Genomic DNA, 13,407 nt, shown 5'->3' on the forward strand with positions numbered 1-13,407 from the left:
ACCAAGTAACGAACGTGACAAACGTAGTTGGAAGCAATTCCTTTATTAAATGAAGTGCTTTTCGTCCGATCAAATACACGAACTTCCCTTTTACAAATATTTGTGTACAACTCCCACAATTTCTATGCGAATTGCTCGTAAAGATCGTAGCTCAGGAAACGGCGCCGTTTTCAAATTGAATGTGTATGTGTATACTTTCCAAACAAGTGTGGCTATCTTGAACCAAGTTGTACACAAATATTTGTAAAAGGGAAGTTTGTGTATTTGATCGAACGAAAAGTGCTTCATTTAATAAAGGAATTGCTTCCAACTACTTTTGTCACGTTCGTTACTTGGTTTTGGAGTTCATATCTGTGTTTGTTTGCTTACATGGCTGACGTTTTTGGCTAAAACATGGAAAAAAAAGCAGAAAAATACATAAACATATCATTACATAGATCATTATAAGTGCAATTTAAAATATATAAGCAGAATTGTAATAAAAGTTTTCTTCTTCCCTGTTTAATGAAAGATTCAGAGGTGTGAAAAGTCCTGCACTTTGAGAAACAAAGTCTTGGATTAACAGCAACACTTATAGATATAATGAAAGTATTCAATTTTATCAAGCATTCTCTGACTCATAACCATTCATTAACAGTAGGAATCTGTTCTTTGAGTTCTACTTGGTTCAGGAACTACCTCTCAGACAAAACACTTAAAGGTAAGATTATGTGCTCATTTTTAAATGCCTTTATTCTATCAAAATGTTTTCTACCAGGCCCCAGTCTGGCCTCTCTTCTTTTTTCCATTTTTATTAATGAACTACCCCTTGGCCTGCCCCAATTTTCCATTTTACTTGATGTGGACATTATAGTAACTTACATATCCAACCACTCGCACTTAGACATAAAAGCACAGCTAGATTTTGACCTTTCTCAAATCCATAAGTGACTGGGAAATACTGAACACCTCAATGTCACCCTCTTGAGCATGATAGTTATCTTAAAACCTTAGCTGAAACCCCCATTAATCCCTGCATCTTTCTACTGGGGGACTTTGATTATCCATCGATAAACTGGCTGACCTACACTAACAGTGGTCACCATATCCAATGTTTCCTTGAAAATACAAATGCTAACTACCTTTTAAAAACAGCTAACCATCCTACAAGGATCCCCAATACCATTTACCTTGTCCTCATATATATGGCCACTTCTTGCACATCTTAATATGTTTCATTCGGTTTTGTTAAAGCAGACTGTGGTTTCACTTAAAATTGGTAGCACTTCCCCTACATTTACTTCTCTGTGATTATGGAGTTTTCAAAAGCAGACATTCTTCAGTTACTTTTTGACTTAAATTCAACTCTAATCATCCTCTGATGCATGCTAAAACTGCAGCCTATGCCTTTGGTTTCTACTTCCACTTAAAGAGTTGTATTGATAAAGCAGTCAATGTCTGCACAAAATATGAGAGATTTACAAACAAATTCGTCTGGCAGAATATCATATAAATAAATTATAAAATAAGAGAAAAAATAATTAATGCTTATAAGAGGCCTCGTCTTACTTATTTTAAGTGCGCATTTAAACAAATGTAATAAAGAGCTTAGAGATACCATTAGGAAGTATAAAGTAGAGTATAAAGTTAAAATAACCACTAAAACCAAACAAAGCTGCAACTCTTTAAATATGTCAGGGAGTTAAGAACTACCATCCAATAGTGTTCAGAGCTAGTTCGCAATAATATCTTCAACTGTGACCCAAAGGAATTAGTTAATATCCTAGATACAGAAATTTAGTACAAATGTTACTGCATCCACAGTTATAGCACTTCTACAGATTCCACACTCCTTTAGTCACTGTCTTTAATTATTAATTAACACTTTCTGTCACCCTTAAGAATACCTCATATATAAGCCTTGGTAACTCACCAGGTTGCTGTTTAATGACAGTACTAATTATGGTCTGCCTGACCTCCTTCTTAACATATTCAGCCTAAGTCTTCCAGTTGTTGCATTCCTGAAACCTGGAAAACAACCACTGCAATGTCTTCAGACACAGGGTAGCCCAACCACAGTATCTGGTAACTACAGCATCATAAGTCTCATAAAAAAATGTATAAAGCTATGAAACATGGTAACTATGACCTTAGTCTGGACATTTGTAAGATCTATTAGCTTTGAACCTTCATCAAATTGGATTTATCAAGGGGAAGGTCCTGCCTCTTTAACCTCATTAATTTCTTAAAAAAAATCACAGAATAGTGGATACCTGTTGCACAGTAAACACAGTATACATAGACCTGACCAGGGCCTTTGACACTATTACCCATGTAAGCTTTACTGATAGACTTGTAAATATAAATATAAATCCTTATGTTGTATGGCAGATGGCTAACTGGTTGTCTTACATAACCTATGTGGCTAGATTTACAGGTGCCACTTCTGAGGAAAAGTTAGCAGTTGTGTACCACAGAGTTCAGTGTTGGTCTCTGTCCTATTTGGTATCTATTTCTTGGATATTAAGGCAAACATTCATGGTCTATGGCTATCTGAGTTTGCAAGTGATCATAAATTGGGTGTTATTAGTCAATCTACTGACTCACAATTGCACCAGCATGGGTTAGACCATGTTTATAACTGGTACAAGGGAAATGCTATCTGATTAATGGGGAAAATGTAGCATACTTCATTTTGGTAAACAAAACATTTTCATGTATCAGACAGGTGACATGCCATTTCAAACATGTACTATTGTAAGGTATCTGGGTACTCTTGTTGAAAATTCCATAACTTTTGGCTGTGGCATTTCCAAAGGTATTCACAAAGCCATCTTTCTGGGCCATCTAAATTTTAAAGGCATCTTCTCTTTATGCAAAAAAGGTTTTAATTCCTCTTAATGTATCTCATCAAACACATTATTGAATAAAATGCCTTTTTTGTTATGTACTTGTCTAAATATATTACTTAGCTTGAAAGACTTGAGAGACTCCAAAATGAAAAAAAATCTGTGGCTTAAAAATTGTAGTTATCAAGACAAACTGGCATTGTTATCCCTGTACTTAAACTCTATTAGCCTCCTCTGTGAGGATCTGACTCTAGCATTTCAAACCATAAAAGGTTTGATCCTCTTTAACTACTATTCTTTCTCAGAACAAATGGTTCATTAAATACTTGGTTAAAGGAACTAAATGCTCATCAAGAGATAAATGAAACACATTGCATAATAGATTCATATCCCACATGTGCCCCCCACCAGTGGAATAAACTTCCAATACATTTCGAGCAAAGTAGCATCCTTGCCTTCATTAAGGTTTGTGATGAAAGGAGATACTGCCAGCCCATCTATCTTGAATTTTGTAAATAATTATATATCACTGGTGAATATCGAAATTATTTATATAAGATACTTGTATTACAAATGTATTAGAATTGTATGTCATGTGTATATCAAACTGCTGTACAGGTGTGTGTGTGTGTGTGTGTGTGTGTGTGTGTGTGTGTGTGTGTGTGTGTGTGTGTGTGTGTTGAAAAGGTATTTGTAGAATGCTTGTGTTTAAAATAGCTCTACAATGGGCCCTACTGGAAGAGAACAGAAATGTGCATGCACTATTGTAACTGTTTAAATGTATTTTAACAGTGGAAACTGGGATACAGGATGTTAACCTCAGTCTAGTAAATTTTAGAAAAACAACTGGAATTAAATTACTTTATGGCTAGGCCACAAAAAATGGTATCTTTCAGTTTTCAGTGCAGCAAGAGACACAATGTCTGTAGTAGAAACTTTCTGTATTGTCTTTAGGGTGATGTAATTCCTAGTCTTGTAAGCATGAAGGAATGCAATTGTTTTTTGACTTCCAGCATCTACCCGAGATCTGAAAAGAAGCACTTGTTTGTATATTTTTACAGGAAGATGCTAAATGATGCTAGCTTCATCAATGGTTGTGCTGCCTGGGAACTAGGAATCATATGACAAGAAATTATGTCATTCTGTAAGTTATCCCAGCAGTAATATTTGAGATATTCATTTGAGAAGTCTCTTAGTGAGACAGAGCATTCTGCATTCTGTCTTGGACCTGGCAACAATTAGAAGATCCACTTATCACATCTACCATGATCTATTAGTAAGTTCATAGATTATAGTAATCTTTTAGATATAGGAATACAGTAAAGCTTAGTTTAGATGTTTTTCTTTATTTATTTGAGACTGTCCTGCAATGTTGTTTTAAATATTTCTTGTGGTTTTGAACTATTGATGTCACTGTGAATATATACTAAGTATTGTCTTGTTCTTTTACTATTTATTTTTCAATTTATTTAAAATGTTTATTGTGGCTGTTCTGTGTAGAGATATTTAAGTTTTGAGAATACTTGCATGTTTATTTGATGACACTGTGTGGGCCACTCCTAATAGCATTGCTCTTGGTCAAACTGCCATTTGTGTTAATATTAATATTACACAGTCAGATTGGACACCCTTTGCTAAGGGCCTTAAAGTAGCTGATAAGGACTGAATGGTGACATTAATAACTACCTTATAGTCTGGGTAGAAGGAGGCATAGCTAGTAAACCTGTGTCAGCCTTTCCCAGGTGTGTGTGTGTGTGTGTGTGTGTGTGTGTGTGTGTGTGTGTGTATGTGTGTGTATGTGTGTGTGTGTGTGTGTGTGTGTGTGTGTGTGTGTGTGTGTGTGTGTGTGTGTGTGTGTGTGTGTGTCTGTGTCAGCTACTTAGGCAGGGATGCGAAGCACTGGTTGGATATAGAGGGTACTGGAGGTCTGGGCTTGGATACTCAGCTGAGATTTCAGCTCTATAGCTGTGCCAGTGGGGAGTCTTATTGGTGATCTGGAGAAAGAGGCAGAAACCAGTCACTGACTAACTGTGGTCTCTGTGTTCTCATAAGGGAACTTGCACTCAATGCAGAGAGCTGCTTCTGGAAATACTGTGTGTGTACTTGTCATTATCCCAGTATGAGTCCCCCACTGGTGCCACTGCTGAGGATTGAGGCTTCTTGATTACTGGTCCAGTGGTTGGTTGTCACACATTGGTGGCAGCTGTGGGATATCCACAACACATATTGGCTGGAAGTGGTGGGGCATCATGCAGGTAACCTGAGATAAGTAGAAGTGCAGCCTTAAATTTTACCTCTTTTATTTTGTGTTGCACTACTTAAGGCTGGACGGGAACTTCTGAATATAGATTATTGGCTAGGCTTGTAATGGTCTGCAGACCGATTGCCTAGTACTTACCTAGGAATCCATAACAGATGAAACTATATTCCTCAGTACCAGTCGAAAACATAATCTCTTGCTATATCAGAGATTTTAACAAACACTCCTTAGAGACATCATGATTCAAATACATTGTCAGGTGAAAGAATCAAAACTTAAATTTCCAGTAATATATTAAAAGAAAAAAAACAGAGACAAAATAAATAGCCTAGCCTAGAAATGTATCCTTTACAGATACCTATTCTACAAATACCTGTTAATCTTGTAGCTTATAATTTTACAATGCTTAACACACAAAAGATATCTTAAAGTAATCTTTAAAATGTAATCATGTCTAAGGTAGTCAAATTCTGGACATTCATAACATGCATATGACAAAACTGCTGTAGTTTGTACTAATGCAGTCAAAAGCTTGCAACTAGTTAAATAAAACTGTCCACATCTTTTTAAGTAATACTATTGAAATGTAATAAAGTCCATAGCAAATTTTATTTAGAAAATACTTCCAGTAAAAAGTGTGCAAACTTTGCCCAGAGTCAGACAGAAAAGTTCTTGGTTTATATGTAACTTTACTTAGGCAGCATAGAATTAACAGTGAAATGACAAGGCACTGAAAACACATTGCAGCATCAGTTTGTTGCAATCTCATTCTCTCTGAGCACAAATCAGCTACCAACCTTTGCAAAACAGAAACAAGCCATGGATATGCAAAATAAATATTATACACATAGTTTTAAAATAAATAACTCTGTGCTGATAAAGAGATTATTATAGCATTGTTATACAGAGAAGCAAGGTTAGTCAAGGTTTACCGACAATGTCCACCATCCATTTTATCAGATAGTTGTAACTTCATGTAACACTGAGTCTCACAAAAAAGCCATAGGAGAGAAGTGAACAAAAACTATCAAATCAAAATAGCTGCAAGAATGACAGATGCAAAGCAATATTAATAAACAGCTCATATATAATAAATACAAAAAAGTACACAAAATAGAGTAACTGAATAAAAATTGTCCATATTTAATAAATATATACTATAAAACACTCAATATAAAAATACATAACTGCACAATAAAAATATTTTGTATAACTGTCATTTTGTATTATATTAGTAAGAAAATAAAAATAATAAATATCTGATAAAGGTAAAAGAATTAGATGATTGTATTAGAGATCAAGGTGTCTTTCATTAGGATTAACTTTTTATTAGGCTAGGACATAGTATGATCTTAATTATGCTTAGCTAGACATTGGCTCAGAACTAAGTAATAGGACAAAACATGGGACATTTAAGTATGGTGTACATGACTGTTGAACTAATGGAACCAATGAAGGGTTCCTGCTGAAAATGATGGTGACCAGAACAGCAACCCTGACTGCACTGAGACTATGAGCCTAATTTCATAAAACACACACACACACACACACACACACACACACACACACACACACACACACACACACACACACACACACACACACACACATGGTGTGTATATTAATTTTGAAGTTGTGGTATTCTACTTGCCCTGAGGTCCAGTGAGCTTGTAGTTAGCATATATAAGTAGAAGGGTTGTGGAGAGACAGCTCCCCAATCAAAGATGGTACAAAGGGGATGCCCGGAAGAAAATGAATTAATTACAACACTGCTAGTTTAGAGAACCACTGATTGTTTTCTGATTTGCAGTTTATCATAGTTGTGGGACTCATAATTATGGGGCTTGCTGTTATGCAGAAACCTTCCTATGCATACCATTCACCTCAATGCATAGACTATTAGCCATGCACTGAACCAAGGGCTTCACAGATTTACAGTGTGTAAAAAGTGGTGCAACGCAGACTGCATAATTAAGGAAATATATACTATTTAACCATATTTCCTGTTTGTCAGTCTATGCTAGTGCGTCTGAGATAATGTAACTGAACAGACTTAAAGACTCCGGAGAGAACAGCTCATTGTGGAGTGAAAATTCCTGTGAAAACCAACAGCTATCAATGTTTCCAGGCTAGCCTATTAGATGAGAGGTAATAAAAAGGCAAACATTCATTACATTGATTTATGTTAAATTATTTTGTACTCCTTAATCACTGCTATTCATAGAAAATCTATGTGATTAATATTTGCATACTACAGTGATTCTACTATGCACAATCTTTTCTCTTTTCATCATGTTTGTGTAACCATGCAGCTGGCGTTTATATGTTTGGGAGGAGAGAGAGGGCTAACCTTCCACAAAAATGTTTTTTAAGAAATGTTTTGGCAAATGAAAGGAATATATAGTTTTCATTCAGCTGAACCTTCAGCAAGTTTTAATTGAATGAGTTGAAATCCCATCTTTTTAGGTAATCCTTTTCAAAGGATCCTGAAATTTAGCCCAGTCCCCAGTGGTCTTCAGAGATGTTTTCCAGACCTTGCAAAACTGTTGCAGTCATAATGGGCAGTTTACTTAAATGCAGGAAATACAATTCAGAGATGTGATTGGTCTCTTTGAGGAAAGACATCATTAGCTAATATGCATGTCTCTGAATCATGTGGTATTAACATCAGTGCTAATCAGTACTTCACTGTGGTAATCAATACTAGCATCTTGTACATTCCAGTGGCACAAGCACCCCCGCCCCCATTCACTCTTCGACATGTATACATATACACATTCAAACACACACACATACAAAGGGACACTCCCATATCGCTCAGCTGTCCCTGACTCTACCTCCTTATTTTGCCCCATCCCTCATAAATCACAGATGATTACAGCCAATCAGTAATGGAAGACATTAGGGTTTCATACTTCATATTGTTAAGAAAATATTTTGTTAAGAAAAACCTTTTGATTTATTATTTTGATCTATTAACTTTTCAAGAGACCTAGATTAATACTTAAACATTGTTCTTTGTATCTTGTTCCCTTCCCAGTATTACAGGTGTTGCTCATTAGTCTTAGGGGAGCTGAGAGTTATGGTGCAATAAATATCTGTGCTCCTCAGAGCCACATTTTGAGCTGAAACCTTCTCTGTGATGTGTTTCAATGAAATGTTTTTTTCTTCTCCTGCTTCACTCTTTGTGACTATTCCAGTGCTCACATCCATCATCAGGTCTACAAGCCATTCCTACTGGCCCCCCGGAGCTGACACAGAATCTAAGGACAAGCTGAGGGGATTGACTGGCTGTTTCAACCAGAGGATTTTATTTATGACCAACACTTGGTACCTTTTCTCCCCATAGTTGGGGCTTTATCCCTCTATTCTACAGCACTGGACTGAAGAAACTATTTTTGTGAATTTGTAGCTATGATGGGTAACATCAAGCATTCTTATCACAGTTATCTGCCCTATGGTCATAGGGTTTCTTAAACCGTGACACTAAAAGGTCAACAATTAGGTTGTTTTCAGTATCATCATGGAAAATCATCTTTTGACTTGAATTTCAGCTTTTTTCTACCTCACAACTTCATAGAGAAATTTCATAAGGACAGCATGTTGAAAATGTAGTCCAGAACAGGAAAAAAAATAAGATTGTGTGCCTATACTGAGTTTTGATAAAGCATGTGTAGAGTATGACCAGTTTTCAATAATCTCCAATTAAACAGTCATTTTTGTCATTTTATTCTATGTCCATGTTGCCCGTGTGACTGCTAACCATTGTGCCCACCACAACTGGAATCTAACTCATTTTTCCCCTTCACAGAGGAAGTCCACAGGACCATACAGGTGAGAGCTGCCCAGATGGGTCATCATTCTAGCAGCCATGAAGGTTGCTTGTGTTCTTGTTGGCATTCCAGCTATAAGGATATTTGAAAGACCAAAAACTACCTTTGCTTAGGGGTAGGAGCTAATTACAGTACGTTGGGGACCAGCAACACCCTTGGCCTTGTGATAGCATGTTTCTGAGCACTCACTAATGAGAGCAATGGTCAGACAGTGGCTTGGATGATTGGAATCCCACCCAAAGGCTGCCTATGCACCATTACCCCTTCTCCAAGGGACTAGGGCAGTATACATTCTGCTCCACACTGCCGTCTCTCCAGTATACTTCAAAACCTCAAGTACAAAAATTCTGGTTAAAGCCAAAAATTAAGGGGGGGGGGGGGCAAAACCATTAACACATTTTAAATACTGTTCTTTTAAACTTGGAAAGTTTCTAAAATAAATGTTTTGCATTAGAGTGTATTTTCTAAAGGATATGAAATCTGAAACTCAAATGTCTTCCACTATTTAGTGACTTCAATTCTTAATGATATGTCAGAAAACTACACATTACCTAAGGAACAGACTAAATATAAGAAGCAAAAATCTGGACATTTTGTGAACTTCTGGACAACTGAGAGGTGAGCTTCCAGGATAGGCAAAATGGGATAAAATTTTTAGAAGGGACAAGAACACAAAACATTAAACAATCTCATATTTATTTATTTTTATTTAAAATTTGTTTGCCAGGAAAGACTGACTGGACAATGTCCATTTTCAGCAGAGCCCAGGGGGGAAATGCTCCAGACGCGTGTCTTTGGAATGTGGGAGGAAACTCGACCACCCGGAGGAAACCCACATGAACACAGGAAGGACATGCAGACTCACCACAGAAGGAACCCCAGCTGAGAATTGATCCGGAGAACCTGTTGCTGTGAGGTGGCAATGTTAATTTCTGCACCACTGTGCATATTTAACAGATGAAATTGACTTTTGGAGAAGAAATAGTAATTTAGAATTTGTAAAACAGCTTATGAACACTGGATTCATGGATGATTATTTGGTTAAGATTAATCAAGTGAAATAGCCCTTCAGTAAAAATGGTACTTCATCTCTTATATTTTTCTATGCTATGTAGTCACTCCAAAGATTGCTAAAATAAAACAGTTTGGGGGGAGGGGAAGATCTCCTTCTGCATGTGGGGTGTGAAGAGTTTTGCCTCAACAGAAATAATTTTAACTTGGTTAGATTTCCATGATTCAGTGGTCAATTTATCAGTCAATTATTTACTGTTTTAATTTGGAAAATACTGTTTTAAGATACACATTTTGAAAAGCTATGCCTCAGATCAGGAAGGCAGTACAGATTTTGAATATATGTCTAATCTGGCAAATTAATTATGAGACATTGTCAGTTTTGAGCACAAAGTCAGAATGTAAACATTCCTTTCAAATATTTTATGATTATCACAAGTGTCCTTTCAGAAAACTGCTACACAGTTTATTGTAATTTAATTGGGTGCTATTCGGTTAAACAGTTTTAAGTCATAATTGGTTTCAGCATGCTAAGAAAAATTTGCACAGAAACACAATAACCATCATTGTTTACATGGAATAAAATAACAAATAAAAATGTTTCACTAACAAGCATAAAAATGTATAGCTCTAGTCAGAGCTTAATAAAAGCATATCCCTTGTTCCATGTGACAAAATATACTCCATGACTAGGACACTTTCACTGAATTGTTCAAATGGAGTCACAGAAACTTCTTGTAAACACATGCTCAGTGTAAGAAAAACATTTTGAAATATGTAATAAAACATTTAGTGTCCTTGCTTATGTTCTACTGTTATGAAATATAATAAAACTTTGTATTACAGTATCTTGAAAACTGGTACAATTAAGAGCTTGTTTTAAAACTTACAAACTATTTTGACAGCTGTGTTGGTAAAGCAGGATAGAGCACTGGCTATGTTCAAGTCAACTCAAGCATGATTATCAGTTTGGGCACCTGCTGGAGCTGGCAGGAGCCGCAGTGAATGATAATGGCAAGTTTGTTAGAGGGCCAAGGGACCACTTACCTAACTAAGGTGGATGCCAAAATAGAGAACAGCAGTCAGTTTTAGCTATTTGATGGGCTTGGGACGGTACACCCATCTATAGTTAATAGATGATCTGATCCCATTAACCATGACTCATGACTCTGGCTCTGCCCCCAAGCATGATACCAGCACATAGGCAAGAAGAACCACAACCTGCTCAAACTCATCCTGCTTCTGTGAGCAGCAGTGGTGACTTTCAGCCCCACTGACCTCCTATGGGAGACATGTTGGCACCAGTCTTGAAGTGGCTAGGTGATCCTGTGCCAGAGATGATAAATATCCTAATAAACCATCAAAATAAGTGCTTACAGGCTGGGGTGAGATGGACCATGTGATATTACAGACCACAGCTAGTTCTCATTTCATTGCAGTAGACATAGAAACCTTCAGAAATGTTATTTTATTTTTTTAATAAACTGTCACCAGAGTTGCTGCCTTCATGCAGTAGACATGTTTCTAGTGTTCAGTAGCATTGGGTTTGCTCTGTCATTAAATTTAGCAAATGAGGGGTGATGTTGCATGCAGAGGTCAGTTTCATATAAGTTGGTCACTGCTTCTGGAACTCTCAGACCAAATTTATTTTAAAATACCAAGTAGAATTCTCCCTCCTAATGTCAACATTTTAAGAGACTCTATTTGCATTATGAATTCATTTACCAATCAAAACTGAAGTGCTAATAAACTAGTATCAGATTCTTGTAGAAAGGTTTGTTAACAAAATTTATAAAACAGAACAAAATCAGACAGTTATCTACAATATTTACAGGAGAAACACATTATTGTCAAATATGATTGCCGATATGCAAGTATTAAAAAGTACCTAGTATTATAAGAAAAATATACATTTTGTGCTATATAGTAGCAAACTAAAACACCATATGGTTTCATTCTTCCATAAAATGTTTTATGAAAAGGATAAAGAAAGCAAGCAGAATCTACTTACCACATGAAGAATTTTGTTTTCTGTTTCATACACAGTACAGTCCTGCCAAGGAGAAAACAGAGATTCATCACAATTCTATTTTATGGAGTACGAGTCATACCTCCAGTATTGCTAATTTAAAATCCAAAATGGCATTGCTGTTTAAAATGTTGGCTTAGAGTTCTGCTATTCTACATGACATTGTGATTTCCAATTTGGTTCACTAGGGACGTTTCTTGAATGAAGTGGATTATTTCAATGTTACTGAAATAGCAAAACTTAACCTATAATCTGAACAGGTACAGATAGTGTTAAAAAGCATTTTGTGCAGAGGGCATCTTTTCCTGATTTTCTTAATTTTGTTAATGCCTCACAAAGTATTTACATGCATGGGTCCAATTGAACATGTTATCTTTGCAGCATGGCATTGGATTATGCTACTCTGTAATACTAAAACTGAACTGTAATCTGTGATTCACAAACAAGATTTTTAACAAGTGTACTCTTCATTAACAAAATTACTGACTTTCATGTATAACGCAGTGGTCACATGTCCCTGAAGTCCTGGCTCCAGCAATATGATGTGGCAATGATATGAAACTACTTACACGGCCTGGCATACACTTTGGTCATAACTGGGTAAGGACATACATTTATACTATATTAAATAGTGCAGATTAATTCACAGTTCATTTAGATGAATGTGGCAGCAGCTGTTCTGTATGTACAGTGCAAAAATTAGTGTGATGCAATGGAAACACCAGCCTGCAAGCAAAAATACACAGGGTTATTGTTTTCCTAAATCATTCCTTTTGGTACTACAGAGTTGCAGCCTTCTGGCATTTTGATCTAATTTGTTTTCTAAATCACAGTCTGACATTTCCACTTGGTTTAGCTATAAGTATCCCTTGCTGCTAAACACACTTTTTATCCCCCATTTCACTTGTGCTTCTACAGTAATATGTCTTGTGAGTAAGCACAATTCTTTTTATTTGACATCATATGTGTGCATATCCCATTATTTTTGTTGTTAGATACATAACAATTACATTTGATATGTGATATTTATAGTTCCATAACTTGTCTTTATTAAGTGTTAAATCTGACATTAAAAATAATCTGTGGAAAACAGAAAGCCATTCCTGTGCCTACACAGTAGGAAGTTGGCATAAAGTATGAAGTTCATAGGTAAACTGACAGGATACTCAAAACAACAACTCAAGAAGATACATATAAATTCAACCAAGAAAAAAGCTCATGGATTGGATAACCTTTATAGTTGATATTTTTGTCTATGATTAGAACTAAGGCATTAACCATTCAAACCAATAAAGAACATTGCATTATGTCATGTGACTAATTAAACAAAATGGTAACACTTAAAATATATGTCACCATTTAAAACTGGTTCCTACTGTATGTTTCAGGACTAACTGTGATCCTTGGAACAGTTTGAATTTAAGTGCTATTATGTGGAAATATACA

General features: G+C 36.1%; 1 protein-coding gene across 1 annotated transcript in view; it reads right to left on the bottom strand.

The window, feature by feature from the left end:
- The window catches only part of LOC122789837 (connector enhancer of kinase suppressor of ras 2-like), a 2,725,661-nt gene that overhangs the window by 987,297 nt on the left and 1,724,957 nt on the right, over positions 1-13,407 (bottom strand). The window contains exon 5 of the mRNA XM_044057275.1: positions 11,944-11,985. Within this exon, the coding sequence (XP_043913210.1) occupies positions 11,944-11,985 (42 nt within the window). The remainder of the gene's footprint in view (positions 1-11,943; positions 11,986-13,407) is intronic.

This window comes from Protopterus annectens, chromosome 15.part0 (genome assembly GCF_019279795.1).
Source record: "Protopterus annectens isolate FY-2018-M chromosome 15.part0, PAN1.0, whole genome shotgun sequence".
Taxonomy (NCBI): Eukaryota; Metazoa; Chordata; order Ceratodontiformes; family Protopteridae; genus Protopterus; species Protopterus annectens.